General features: G+C 52.3%; 1 protein-coding gene across 3 annotated transcripts in view; it reads left to right on the top strand.

Moving 5' to 3' along the window:
* Positions 1-293: 293 nt before the first annotated feature.
* Positions 294-13,529, top strand: part of DOCK11 (dedicator of cytokinesis 11) — an 86,473-nt gene continuing 73,237 nt past the window's right edge. For 2 of the 3 annotated variants that reach the window (XM_075763210.1, XM_075763212.1), the window contains exon 1: positions 327-471. In XM_075763210.1, the coding sequence (XP_075619325.1) occupies positions 370-471 (102 nt within the window). In that variant the 5' untranslated portion in view covers positions 327-369. Of the gene's footprint in view, positions 472-13,529 lie in introns of all 3 variants that reach the window. The other variant, XM_075763211.1, reaches the window with a different exon arrangement.

The raw sequence follows: 13,529 nt of genomic DNA, 5'->3' as shown, positions 1-13,529 counted from the left end.
AGCATCCCCTGCAGCCGTGGTGGGGCCGGGGAGCACGTCCCGGAGCAGGCACGGTCCGTGGCAGTGCCAGGCTGTGGCACCGCACCAGCCCGGGAGCTGCTGGCTGTCCCCGCAGAGCCCCAGCCCGGGCTTTGTGTGCCGGAGCAGGATGGGTGTGCGGCGGAGGGAGGAGAGGCGGCGGGGGCAGCGCGGCACACGGGGCAGCCGGCCCTAGGGCGGCACCTGCCGCGGGGACAAAGCGGGGCCGGGCCGAGCAGCGGCCCTCTCCGCCCCCATCCCCGCCCAGCGGCTCCGCCCGCCGGCGGGGAGGCAGCAGCCCGCGGCTCGGCTCAGCTCGGCGCCGCAGCGGTCGGTGCGGACCATGTCGCCATGTCGGAAGTGAGGAAGTTCACGAAGCGGCTCAGCAAGCCGGGCACGGCCGCCGAGCTGCGGCAGAGCGTCTCGGAGGCAGTACGCAGCTCCTTCGTCCTGGTGAGCGCGGCGGGGCTCGGGGCGGCTCGGGGGGCGCCGCGGCCGGGAGCCCCGTCTGGCCCGGCCCGGCCCGGCTCGGCTCGGCTCGGCGGTACCTTGGGCAGCTCCCGGGCGGGGCCGCGCCCGGCCCGCGGGACAGGCGGCACGGGGCGGGCAGCGGGGAGGCGCCCGGCAGCGTCTGGGGAAGGGGCAGAGTCGGGCAGGGGATGCGGAGAGCGGGGGGAAGAGGAAAAGGAAGGGGCTGGGCAGGGGATGGAGAAGGGGCAGAGCAGGGATGCGCAGGGTACGGGGTTGGGAAGCGCTGGGCGAGGGATGGGCAGGGCGCGGCTGAGCAAGGCAGGGGCTGAGGAAGGGGAAGGGCAGGGGCAGAATGCCTTCTTTGGGTTCCCCTCCGTATGTGTTGTGTCACGCCATTCCCGCCTTCCACCCCACTTGCCACCTGCCGTCACGGTGCCCGTCTGAGCGCAGTTTGGAGATGTGAGGATCGCAGGGAACTGGCACTTTTAACGCCTGGGGTTAGTTAGTGCTTGTGTGGTGGGAGCGGGAATTAATGAGAATCCATCTATGCAGAGCATTGAGCAAACAGGTAATGGAGCTCACCCGTTTTAGGGTGCAGACAATGTAAAACTGGCAAATAAATAGGGCAGGACTGAAGGGCACAGCCTGGCAAGGTGAGAGAGAGACATGGGCATCGGTGTGAGCGGGGAGCCCAACATATCCCAGGAATCACGCTCAAATGTCTGGGGTGAAAGTTACATGCTTTGTCAGATGCATTTCATCCGTGTGTGTGGGATGCTGCAGCAGGTTGTCTTTGTTGTGCTCACAGCTGTGCAAATGTTGGCTGCTGTACCCTGGGTGGATGCTGGGGTCAGTTCAGAGCTTCCCTGGGCTTTGTTGGATGTATTTCACTGTTGTTCATTGAATTACTCTAGCATGTAATCAACTTTGACCTTGACTTTGATGAAAGGTTAGTCAATGGGATATGCAGAAAGTGCAGTACAAGTTCAGTGAATAATTCCTATTAGTTTTCTACTGTCAGCATGCGCTGTTAAATAAATGGAAGCTTTGAAACAATTCTTTTAAAAACAGAGTTTTCTTGCAAATATACTGATTTCTAAAGCTGTAAAAAGCCACAGTGATAATCCAGTCTGATTTCCTAGTGCCACGGCTATTGCTTTCTATGTGCACTTGTTCAGGGATCCTTACGGGCTTCCACGTGATTTGCTTTCCCTCTTTCATCAACAATACATAGGGACAAATGCTTTGTACAAGCTGATGGAACGTCTCATTAAAAATGAAATTGTTTGTATAGGACCTGAAGAGCTTTGATATCCTACAGGCAAATGGTTACTCAGTGCCTGTGCCAGGTGCCTTCTGTCAGAGAGGGAAGGGATGGGTGGGACTGCAGATGAAAATAAATAAAACCCTGACAGCAACCCAAAGGAGCCGGCAGAGTCCAGCATCCATCAGCAGCCGCTCTCTTTCAGATCCTCTCTAGGGTTTCATTGACCACACCGTCCCTGCCAGCTCGCTTTCTCTTTCTGACAGGCAAATCCCCCAGAGCTGCCGTGCTGTTTAGTGTTTGCAGCCAAGTGCTGGAGGAGGGTGAGGGCAGGTGTTTCTGATTCCTAGGTATTGGCAGAGTTTCCTGCTTTTGACAGTTCAGCAGGAAGGGATAAATCCAAGCACTTCTGCATCATTAGGAAGAGCTGTAAGACACTGCAGTGTTCAGGGAGTGGAGAAGGAGGTGGCATAAGCTTATAGGACTGTCTCAGATGGCACTTTGGCCGCCCTCAGTGATTAAGGATGAGGTTCATGCTTTCCAGGTTGCTCCAAGGAAAAGGTGGCTTCTCTCCGTCTACCAGGTCATCGTCCTTGCGAGGAATGGATGTCTATGGGCTGCTGTGCTGGCTGTCAGGAGGGTGGAGAGGGCATCCTGGGAAACGATGGTGGGGAGAGGAGGAGACTGAAAAGCCATAGTTTCTGATCCTGCTCCCAAGGCCAGGCTTAGCCTTGGTGCTGATGAGCTGGCCAGCTGCAGAGCGTGGCATGAGCGCAACCCCTACCCGTCTGCCCCCTCCTTGCCCCAGCATCGGGTGTGTGCCAGCAGGCTGCAGTCCCAGCTCTGCCTCAGCCTGGGGCAGAGCTGAACTCAGCAGTGCCCCTGGGAGGCACGGAGTGGTCGACAGGTACATGGGAGCCAGGGCTGGTGCTTGGTAAGTGGATGGAGCAGGCTGGCAGCATGCGGTGCGGTGTGTCCCGGGGTGTCAGGAGCTGGGGCTTTCTGGCCGGTCTGGTAGACTGAAGTTGCACTAGGGACCTTGCTTGGCAGGTCCCATTCCCCTCCTGCAGCCTGGACACAGCAGGTGACGTTAAGTCAGTAAGAGCATGTGAGTAGTTTAGTATTCCCCGGGACCCTGGGGACACCTTGCCTGTCCCTCAGCAATCCTGTTGGGTACCTTCGCTGTCTGCTTGCCTTGGGGCAGTCATAGCTCAGACCATGAGGACTGGTGGTGGTGAGCATGGGTGAGATGAAGGGGTGAGGAGCAGAGATCATGCTGCATGTACCAGAGCTCACAACTTCAGCTGCAAGAGGAGCAGGCACTCCAAGGCTCCTCCAGTGCATAGATTGAGCTCAGCTTTTTGGGCATTCAAGGCACTCCCTTGAGACAAGGAACTGTCTAGAGGAAGAAGTCATTTGTAGTCAGTGAATGAAATACTTGTAAATGAAAATGTCTCAGTGAGGAAAGCTTTAATGTCGTGGAAGTGGTCAGCTTGTATGGAGTCATAATTTGTGTATTAAGGAGATGCATCTCCAGCCAGGAGCACTGTGCTCCTGCGCAGCCGGTCTGAGCAAGCATGATGTCTGGTACAATGCAGCTCTGAAAGTGCTGTCCTGCAGGTGCAGTGAAGCTCATGGCGTGTTGTTTCTGTTCCTGGTTTTCCGTTTATGCTTGTGTAGTACCAAGAGAATATTTACACTTCTCTTTGGTGCTCAAAGCTGCAGTGAAGTTGGTGGGAGTTTGGTTGGTGACTTCCGTCAGAGCTTCGTTCTTCTGTACCTGTGAAAGGGGAGCATTGCATATGGTGGTGGTCAGACAGCAGCTAAGGGAGGCTGTCCCTTTCCAAGGTGTCCTGGGGTGCCTGTGACCCACCCTTTGCCCTTTGGTCCAGCTGCTAGGATGCAGTCAGTGCTGTTCTTGCCATGGTATAAGCTGTAATCCGGAGCTGTAGCAGTGAAAGTAAGCGTAGGCTGTGGCTCAAAGGCACTTTGGTCTTTGTGGATGGGGAAGGATGAATTGCAGCTTTCACTTGGGGCTCTTTTGTTCCCTCTTACTGCACTGGTGTTCCCAGCATCCTGGCTGTCGTTCTGGCCTTGCATCATGTTCACAGACAGGCTGCGTAAGGGAGGTCTTGGCGAGGAAAAAGAGTTCAGTGGGAATCCCTTGAAAGCACGCACAGCCCTGCAGAGTGGAGTCGGGAGCACCAGGGGTGCCACAGGCAGCCAGGGCGGTGGGAACCCTGGTTCTCTGTGTGCACTTTTCTTTGCAAAGCTGTAGGGCAGATTGTATCAATTTCAGCTTTGAATGGTCCCTGATGTGTGCTACTGATTGTAACTCATGGATGGAGCTTTGGCAGAATAACTGACAAACAAGGTCACTGTTTAAATAGACAAATTTAGCAAAAGCATTAAGTTGGCAGGTGGGATAAATGACACGCTAAAAGATGAAGGAAAATTTTAAGATTAGGTTAAAAAGAGGAACAGTCAAAGCCTAAGTGTGATAACTTAAACCATTCTTAACCAAGAGATTACCTGCAGCTTAAACCTTGGGACACTGAAAGTAAAATACTGTGTTAGAAGTGCAACCTCAGAGCCAGAATACAAAGTGCTGGTGATACCTGGGGAGAGACATTTGGGCTAGACCTCGAGGAGAGCAGTCAGGGCCCTTTTAGCAGTGGATAGACATGAGTGATTTTGGCTCAGACCTTCAGTGCAATCTCCCTCCTCCCATCCTCTCCACACTCAGGATGTTGCTGACTATTAATGGGAAAGTCGTGTGGCAAGGGAGGAGAAACCTGCACCGAGGCGCTCACTGACATGGGACCCGGGCGGCCCCGGGAGCGCTGCAAGACAGAGCTCAGCCCTTGCCAGGAGGACGCACGCACATCTGGTGTGCGGTCCCCTGGTCTGGCAGAGGTGCCGTGCACCTCTCCTTCACTCCGTCTTTTCTTTCCCCCCGAAAGTGGTGTAGAGTTGAGCAGTTTAAGAGCATGCACGCCTGTGAGTGAGATCTGTAATCTTGGGTCTGGTGGCACTGCCAGGAAAATAGCAAAGGTTTTACCTTCTGCCTCAGGACCCAAATCAGCTGCATATGGTCACTTGTTTCCCAGCATGCATGTAAGGCCAAGGCTGAGCCGGAGCCTCCCTCTGTCTCCCCTCTCTCCGGGAGCGATGTGCTTGGCAGCGGCTGGGCCCCCGCAAGGAGAGGGCTGTGTCTCAAGCCAGTTGTGAGTTTTCCAAAGGTGTCGTTCTCTGTGTCGTGACAGAGAAAGAAAATGTGTGGGAGGCATGAGATCAGAGGAGCGAGTACTTGACAAAACCCAGACAATCCATTTTCCCACAGTGCTGCCAAAACTAGTCATCTGGTGGCAATTCTGTGTCTCCCGCAATTACTCTGATTTTCTTTAGATCATTTCTATACAGATCAACTGAAGATATATTTACTGCTTCGCCACAGAGATTTACAAAGGATGCAAACCTGGAGCACCTTATCGGAGAAGGAGCAGCTGCACAGGCTTTGCCCACATTGAGTGTTGGCCAGCCGAGCGGTGCGTCCCTGGGCACCCCAAGGTGCAGCTTGGTGGCACCCAGACGCGCTCACAGCTCTCGGCCACACATCTGCCAGCACATGAACTCCCAGCAATTGCAGTGTGGGAGAACCTCTGCCTGCAAACAACTGCATCGATTCTTGCCAAGGTATTCAAACCGTGTCTGCTCTCCTGTGTTACATGGTGCTGTGGGATGTGCTCCCTTGAAACCTCACCGTGAGGCGGCAGGCAGCGTGCCAGAAGATGGGTTTTCTTTGATCCTGGCTGGGCTGGGCTTGTAGGGGTGGCTCAGTTTCAAGCAGACGCAAAAAGGAGATAAAAAGCTCCTTAACAGTGATTATTAAGAAGGTTCTGACTGGAGGCAAAAAGGCATTTTGTTCTTTCTGTGGGTTTTTTTCTGCTTAAACTATATTATTAGTGTCTGAATTTATACTCATGCAGAATAAATCAGCTTTCTGCATAGAATCCTCTTTTAATAAGCTAAATTCACTTTGATCAGTGTGAAGACTGTTTATATGCAGCATTTGTAGTGATCTTGGTGCTCAAGAGAGACACGGAATATATGCATGTTCCCCCTCGGGTGCAGCCAATACGCTGTGTTTGCATAATTTACATAGAAAAAGAGCCATATATGAGACATGGGAGGAACTTCTGCCTGTGCATAAGTGGGTGGGAGTTTTGCTGTCAGTTCAGCTAGGGCAGGTTTGCCTGCTGCGGCAGGGTGTCTCCGGAGTCAGCCACCACGCTTGCTCAGTGACTTCTGTGGAAGTGCTTAAGGGGAGATTATTGCTCACAGCGGCTTATTCAAGAAAACACTTAAATGCATTCTTAAAATTAATCACATGCTCTCCTGAATTGGGGCTCATGTGCTGTAAGGGGCTGAATTTAGCTCAGTGCTGGCTGAGTGCCGTGGCACGGCCCTGGGCAGCGTGTGCCATGGTAGTGGCCTGGTTTGCTCCTGCCTGAGCACACACCAGTTGTGCAGTGGATGCAGGGCACCATTTTACGGAGAGGAGCAAGGCCCCAGGTACACTGTGCAGCTATTTGGGGCCACTTAGCAAATGTCCAGCATGTGCCCAGTCCAGAAGAGATGGAGCAATACCTTGCTCCCCCACGCATGCCTATGCACTGAGGAATGGGTACTATAGGATGAGCTATAGAATCATAGAATGGTTTGGGTTGGAAGGGACCTTAAAGATCATCTAGTTCCAACCCCCTGCTGCGGGCAGGGACACCCTCCACTAGACCACGTTGCCCAAAGCCCCATCCAACCTGGCCCTGAACACTTCCAGGGATGGGGCCTCCACAACCTCTCTGGGCAACCTGTTCCAGTGCCTCACCACCCTCACAGTAAAGAATTTCTTTCTAACATCTGATCTAAATTGACCCTCCTGTAGTCAATGTGTCCATTTCCTGAGGTTTTTGGAGGCTATGACAAGCTTTTGATGGGCGCTAAATGCTTCCCAAGGCATCATTTCAATATATGTGTCCTCTTCCCCATTATAGGAAAGTTCTAGGAAGAGAGCAAAGCATCCAGCCCTTACACGCATGTGTGTATACCTCTTACCACATTTTGCCAGTCGTGTGGCCAGGGTTGTAGCACTTGCTGGGCAGGCTGAGAGTGGTTTGTTCTGTGCCACGGACAGTGTCATGAAAATGCAGGTGTCCCTGCACTGACAGCATCTGCCCCGACCTGCCACCGTCAATGCGGTGAAACGCCTGGAACAGATGGTTGGTGGTGATGTCTGCAGCTAATGCCAGCAATGCGGTTGGGGATTTGGTGCACTCAAAATCCAGTGAGGGGATGGCTCACAGGCTTTGTTTCAGCCTCTTCTGGTATCTGGAGATATTTGCAGAGCACCTCCAGGACCAGGAGCATTAGAATCTAGACTACCTGCTGTGGTGCATATTGCAGCATCCTTTTATATATGCAGCTTGGTGGCTTCTACAGCATTTCACTTAGCCCTTTGCACACTGATTTATTATCTCTGATGATGCAAAATTACACAAAGCTTTTGACATTTCTGTGGCCTGAGAATGCATGGCACAGTCACACAGAGCAGCTGAACAGCAGCCAGGCTTGGGGCACACGCGTGCTTTGGCTTCCCTGGTTAATTGGCCTCCTCGCTCCTGTTTTGTCCAAGGAAGAAAAGGGTAGTTTCATATGCCTTTGAGGGCATTGCTGTCATTTCAGAAATGCTGGAGTGTGTTTCCCTGCCATCTCCCTCCATTTCTTTCATTCCCTTAAAAAGTACAAATCAAAGCTCTCCTTTGCTGGCTCCTCTTTCCTTCAGCACAGCCCTGACTTATCTTTACAGCTTTTCCCTGCCTCCCGCTGCTTCTCTAATGGGGTCAGGTCTGCTCATTCCTGACCCCTTTCTCACCCCTCTCTCCTTTCTTGCTGAAATGCAATTTTTTTCTCCCCCCTACTAATATCTCCTGCCACAGGACTGTCCCTGGGGAGCAGCTGAAAGGAGACCCTGCCTGTTTCAGTCCAGAGCACTCCCTGCTCCATCATCCTGCTCCTGGCTCCGTGCTGGGTGATATCCTCAGAGCACAGGTGTGGCCAGAAAGATGACATCTCCCCTGTGCAGTGTTAGGAGCTGGTCATGTCAAAGTGCTGTACGTTGCTCTCTGTAACAGCCATATATATATATATATAAAAAACTGTGGTTTGGGAGTGGTCAGGAGCCTGGGATGTGGGTTGGACCTGCAATGTCTGTGTGGAGCAGGGCACATCTCCTGGCAGGTCTGGAGGAAGCCACGGCTCAGGATGGTGGCCAGGGCTCTGCCAGCCTGCCAAGCCTGCGGCTCTGCGGCTCAGCCCTCGGGGACAGAAGGTTAGCTGGAGCAGGGGCTGGAGGGAAGCCTTGGGCCAGGTGGAAAGGAGCGGAGGGGCACAGGGAGAGGAGAGGCTTGGCAGGGGCTGGGTTTATGGCAGGGGCAGGTAGGAAAGGCACGGTCAGGAGAGGAGAAAGGAGCATCCATCTCTTGGAGGGAGATGCTGCCCACAAAGCTGGTTTTCAGGGAGGCAAACTCAGCTGCCAACAGACAGCCGCTTTCTGTGACGGTTTGGGGGTGCAGGAAAATTGCATTTGACTCAGACAGGTTTCCCTCACAGTCTTGTCTTTTCCTCTGTGCCTGGGCAGCTCTAAGCACTCTCTTGTCCCTTTGCCCAGTGCTGGAGCTTGTATGGATGCCTTCATCTGGGGGAAACTTTGAGGTGCTTCTGTCAACAACAGCATTTTGATTGCGGGTGGGCTGAAGCATTGCACAGCCCACCCGTTGCAGACCCTGTCCACAAACCCTCCTGTGTTTGCTGGGGAGTAAAGAGTTTAACTTTGCAGCCGCTGCAGCCATCTGCAGCCTGAAGATGGAGATGAAGATGGAGCCTGAAGATGGGGGCTGAGACAAGCAACTTCCTGAGCTGGTTAAACCGCCACTGACATCTCTGGGGTTTGACTGCTGCTGGGGTGTTTGCTGTATTGCTAAGGCAACCCAAAACTGTCTTGCGACTTCCTGCTCTGTTTTTCCCCGGCGTTGCTGTATGGGCTGGGGCAAGTCGCTTCACTGTTGCCTGGCTCGGTTCATGCCCCAGCAGCGCTGAGGAGCGTTTCGCCTGCTCGCCTTTGGGGAGGGGCCCCGCAGTTGGCTTGGCCCTGCGCGCAAGTGGTTTCTTGAGTGAAAAACAAGAGTTTTTAAGAGCAGGCAGGAAAGGGAGGGGTTCTGCTTATGTGCAATTAATTGCTTTAAGATGTTCTGAAGCTGGCTATTCTGGAACTGGATGCTAAATATAAAACTGATACTACATAAATAAATGATGAAATACCAGTGACATCTGAAAAGCACTTTGGGATGCTCCAGTTAAGAACTTATATAAATAACATGTATTTTTGTCATTGTAATTACTATTTTCCTTTTTTAGCATGCCTGTGCTTACAGAATGTTTTGAGAAGTCAGATCTGGCAGAAATTCAGCTGTCCCATAGAAACCAGTACCCTTTTGCCAATTTCTATTAGTGCTATTATTTTCAGAGGAGAAAATCAAAGCTGTGCTGTGTTTTCATATCTCTGAAGCTCTGCGGCAGATGCCTAGCTGGATGCAGGTGCACATCTCTACTGACGTAGAGATACACTGATCCCTCCTTGTGCAGAAGGGCTGGATTTGAGCCAGGATGTATCTGTGCGGGCAGGGACACACAGGATTTCAGGTGTTGTATCTGGGGACTGGAGACACTGTGGCAATCTGTACCGAGCTGTCACTAATGTCTCTCACACAGAAGCACTTGGTGATCCTGAGGAAGGTCAGGGCAGAGAGGACAAGGGTACTGAAAGCAATCATCTCAGATGCTTGCCCTAATTCACTGCCTTGTGCAGGAGCGGTGCTGGATCACCTCAAATGTGTGCTTATGCCAAAGATGGACCATGCCCCCAGCTACCATTCGCCTCCAATGATGCTTTTCCTATTGACTCTGTACTTGTTCAGGGCATCATTTTTGGAGGTGATGTGTGAAGGTGAAGTGCACGTGGGCTGGAGCAGCAGCACTGCCTTGCAGCCTGGGCCACTCAGGTTGGCTGTGAACTCTCACCGCTTCATTGCAACGCAGCTTCTTTCTGAGGGCTGTTTCCTTTGCTTAAGTGATTATGCAAGAATTTTGAGCTTTCAGGAAAAAATAGTCCTGGCCCTTGTGGCTGCAGAACTAAGTTTCAAAATGTGATCCTCTAAAGGCTGTGTAGAGTCTACTTCTAAATAATTGGTAGGGAAATGAAGAACCGTACGCTGATTATCCTGACTTCCTGTAATTTTTAAGCCAGTTTGAAGACATTTCAAGGCCTGAATTAGTCTTATTTGCCAGGCCTAAGCAGTAATGACAGGTGAATGTTCATATGTCTACACTGACATCAATTTTTTGACTGTTTCTTCAAGCCTTCTCCAAGCTGATGTCTTGCACTGATGCCACTCTCAGAGACAGTGCTGATAACAGCAAACACTTGCTTTGTCACTAGAGAATTGGGCATTACATTGAAAAATGAGACGTCCAAGTTACAAAGTACCCAGAAGTCAGTATGCCCTTTGTAGTGCTCAGATGAAGTTCTGCTGCCACTGGGGGCCATTGAGGCAGGAGGAAGGAGGTGTGGGTCCGTGAGATGCTTTTGCACAGGACTTGAGTGGAATGGAGGGAAGTGCAGAAGAGAGGGCAGGCTCTTGCTTCGTGCTTTTGGATGGAAAGTATGAGTCATTTTCACTGCAAGTGTTTTCTTGCAGGGTGCCAGGACTGTGCACCCACCCTCCCCTTCCCCGTCACTTGGCTTTTTATTTCCCTGAGTCTCCTGTAAGACGCAGACATCTCCATTTAATACAGAGCAGGGGGAGAGAGGGGTACAGCAGCCTTGTGCTGTAGACCCCTGGAAATGATGTACTTGCAGCTGTGTCTCCTGCTGTCCAGCCGCTGGGCTCCCATAGCCCTGTGTACCCACTTCTGGGTATAAAAGAGACAAAAAGTGAGTCCTGCAGTTTATTGTGGGGGTGCTGGGGACTGGGGAAGGGAGAGTCTGCTTGCCTGCACCGCAGCTGGGGAAACATTTCCTTCCAGAGTATAGCATGAGCACTGCAGGGGAAAAAGGAGGTGCTGGGGTACCCTGCTGAAGGCATCACCTAACAACTCCCTCCTCAGGGACTGCATGCTGCCCGAGGGAGGATCTGTTTGCTGCTGGGAAAGCAGAGCCCTCAGAGGGCTGGCATGCCATAGATCTGCTCCCGTGTATTGGTGCGGTCTGCACAAGCCTGCGTCCTGCTTTCTTCTTTCTGCTCTGGACTACAGAGCATCCACATGCATCCGTGTGCTGTGAGCGTCCCTGCAAGGCAGTGCTGCCAGCTTCGCTCTGGGATGCAGGATCTGGGTGAGCAGGGAGTGGGGGTGCAGGATGGGCTGTCCTGCAGCAGGCAGTGCCTGCTGGGCAGCCTGGGCCCTGGGAGCATCACGCGGGAGCTGTCAGGAGTGGTGCTGTTTCGGGGGGCTGCTTGCCCGCTGCCTGCAGTAGGGCTGTGCAGAGCCTTGCTCTGAGCTGTGCTGGCACCTGATCTCACCCTGTCAGAGTCCTCCTCCTCACTTCATCCTTCTTCCCTTCCTGGTTGCCCATGGGGCTCCTCTCTCTTGTCTGTGTTGCACACCCACTCTGCCATCACCTCTTGGGCTTCCTGTCCCCATCTCCTGCCTCTCACAGCTGCACAGCCCCAGCTTTTGTGCAAGCCCTGCTTCCCATGACACCTCCTCTGTTCTTACCTGCTTCCAGCATGGCCCCATCCCCAGCTGAGCAAAACCCACATCCCCCATCCCAGCCACCCCTGCACCGCCTTGGACCAGCTCCTGACACCCTTCCCTCTCCCTGCTTCCCCTGCTCCTCCTCCTCCTCAGGAGGTTTTCCTCCCTCGGCATGTCACAAAATGCTCAGTGTGTTTGTATGTCCGTCCTACAGTCTGTCTCTCTCCCCTGTCCCAGGCACAGACGTTTCCCCTGTGTCTCAAGCTCAGCATTTTTGTGTTTTCAGCACAGCCAGGATTCCTGTCAGGGCATTCCTTTTGTGTTTTTAAACTTCCTTCTCTCTGGCCAGTGTAAAAATAGTTTTGGCCTGCTCATACCCAGCTTTATTGACTATTTTTCATCCTTGTGGTTTTACCATAGCCCATCTCTGCATCGTGCCCAGGGCCCTGCTGTTACATCTAGCTGAGAGCTGGGTTTGCAGCAGGCTCACGGGCACCAGCTCCCCACCACCTGGCGAGAGCTGCTTCATTGCCTCCCTTCTGATTCCCTCCTAAAATGTGCCTTTGCTGAGCAGCCCACAAACCTCTTGGCAGCAGCAAGGCTGCATCGTGTTGTGACTGCTGCCGTGTGTGCTGACTCACACTGTCTCCCTGTTTGCCCTTCCTCCTCTCTTTTCTGTTTCCACCTCTGCCCTCTCTCCTGGGCTTTTGAATGCAAAGTCTTTGGGGCACAGACTTTATTCTGGCACAGGGTTATGGCAGTTTCAGGTGCTGGGTAGCCAAGCTCAGGATTTCCCACTTTTCATTGTTCTTTCTTATGCCCAGGTTCCTGGAATGACGAATTATGTGTGAATCTCAGCTTTTTTAAATGAAGCTCTGTAGCCTTCCTGCAAGCCTGAGTTAGAGCGTGTATATGGAATCACATGGCAGTGGAGGAACTGGGGACAGAAAAAGTGAAGAGTCATAAATGTGCTATTTAAAAAAAAAAAGAGAAAAAAAAAAGCCGTTAAAGACCACACAATTTGAAAGACCCCTGACCCAAAATCTTTGAATCCCTGGCTCTAGAAAAGCTTTTCTGTGGATAGCAATTCCTCGGTTCCATGTGCCCATACGGGTTGCCAAATGAGTCTTCTCAGTTCCCATTTAAATTCTCCCATGTACTGTCAAGTTTCATGAGCAAAATAAAAGATGGGGAATTCTCTTTGCTGTCTGCGAGGTATCTTTGCATTTCCAGATTGCGCCTTGTGGTGGGAAGTGGTCCCTCTCTGCCCTGGGCCGTTGCCAGTCTCGGAAGTGATGTGACTGTGACTAGTGTGTCTAAGGGGTAGTTGTACACTTCCTTTTTCTCCCCCCCCCCCCCCCCCCTTTAGCTTTTAATCAATTCCCCAGATTGGCTTTACCTCCTATTTTCTTTGTGTTTCACCTACTTGGTCCTTTGGGATTTGTTTTAAAATTTGGGCTTTGCCAGGCTTTGCACGTAAGTGCATTACAGGGTGGTAACAGATGAGTCAGTGAATAGACACTGTAAAGTGCTCACTGAATTTTGGGGAACAGTTGTACGGTCTGAGGCAATACATCTAAATGTACATGTGGTCCATGCTATTTGCTCTTCTTTCTTTGGCTGCTCTAAAGAAAAATCACTTTTAATATTCGGCTTACTTGTGTGTCTCTAGCTGCTTTGTGCGTGTGGATGCGTGCGCTGGGTTGAGCTTCGTTTCTAGGAAGTGAGAAAACACCGTGTCCTGGGTGCTGCCGAACCCACAAGTTTTTCAGTGGAAGGCACGGAGAAAGCGTTGCAGGGCTGGCTGAGCAGGACAGAGATGGAGCAGCGTGTGTGTGTGCTGGCCGTTAGCACCATCAGAAGCGAAAGTTGAGCACGGTGCAGGTCCTGTGCCAGGCTGGGGGTTGCTCTGGGCATGGTTTCCGCTGTGCAACGGAAAACGCTGTGGGGCTCATGTTAATGCAAA

The sequence above is a fragment of the Balearica regulorum genome, chromosome 11 (genome assembly GCF_011004875.1).
Source record: "Balearica regulorum gibbericeps isolate bBalReg1 chromosome 11, bBalReg1.pri, whole genome shotgun sequence".
NCBI classification, from domain to species: Eukaryota; Metazoa; Chordata; class Aves; order Gruiformes; family Gruidae; genus Balearica; species Balearica regulorum.
Note: the sequence above shows the minus strand (reverse complement) of the source record. Positions and strands in the feature narration are given on the sequence as shown.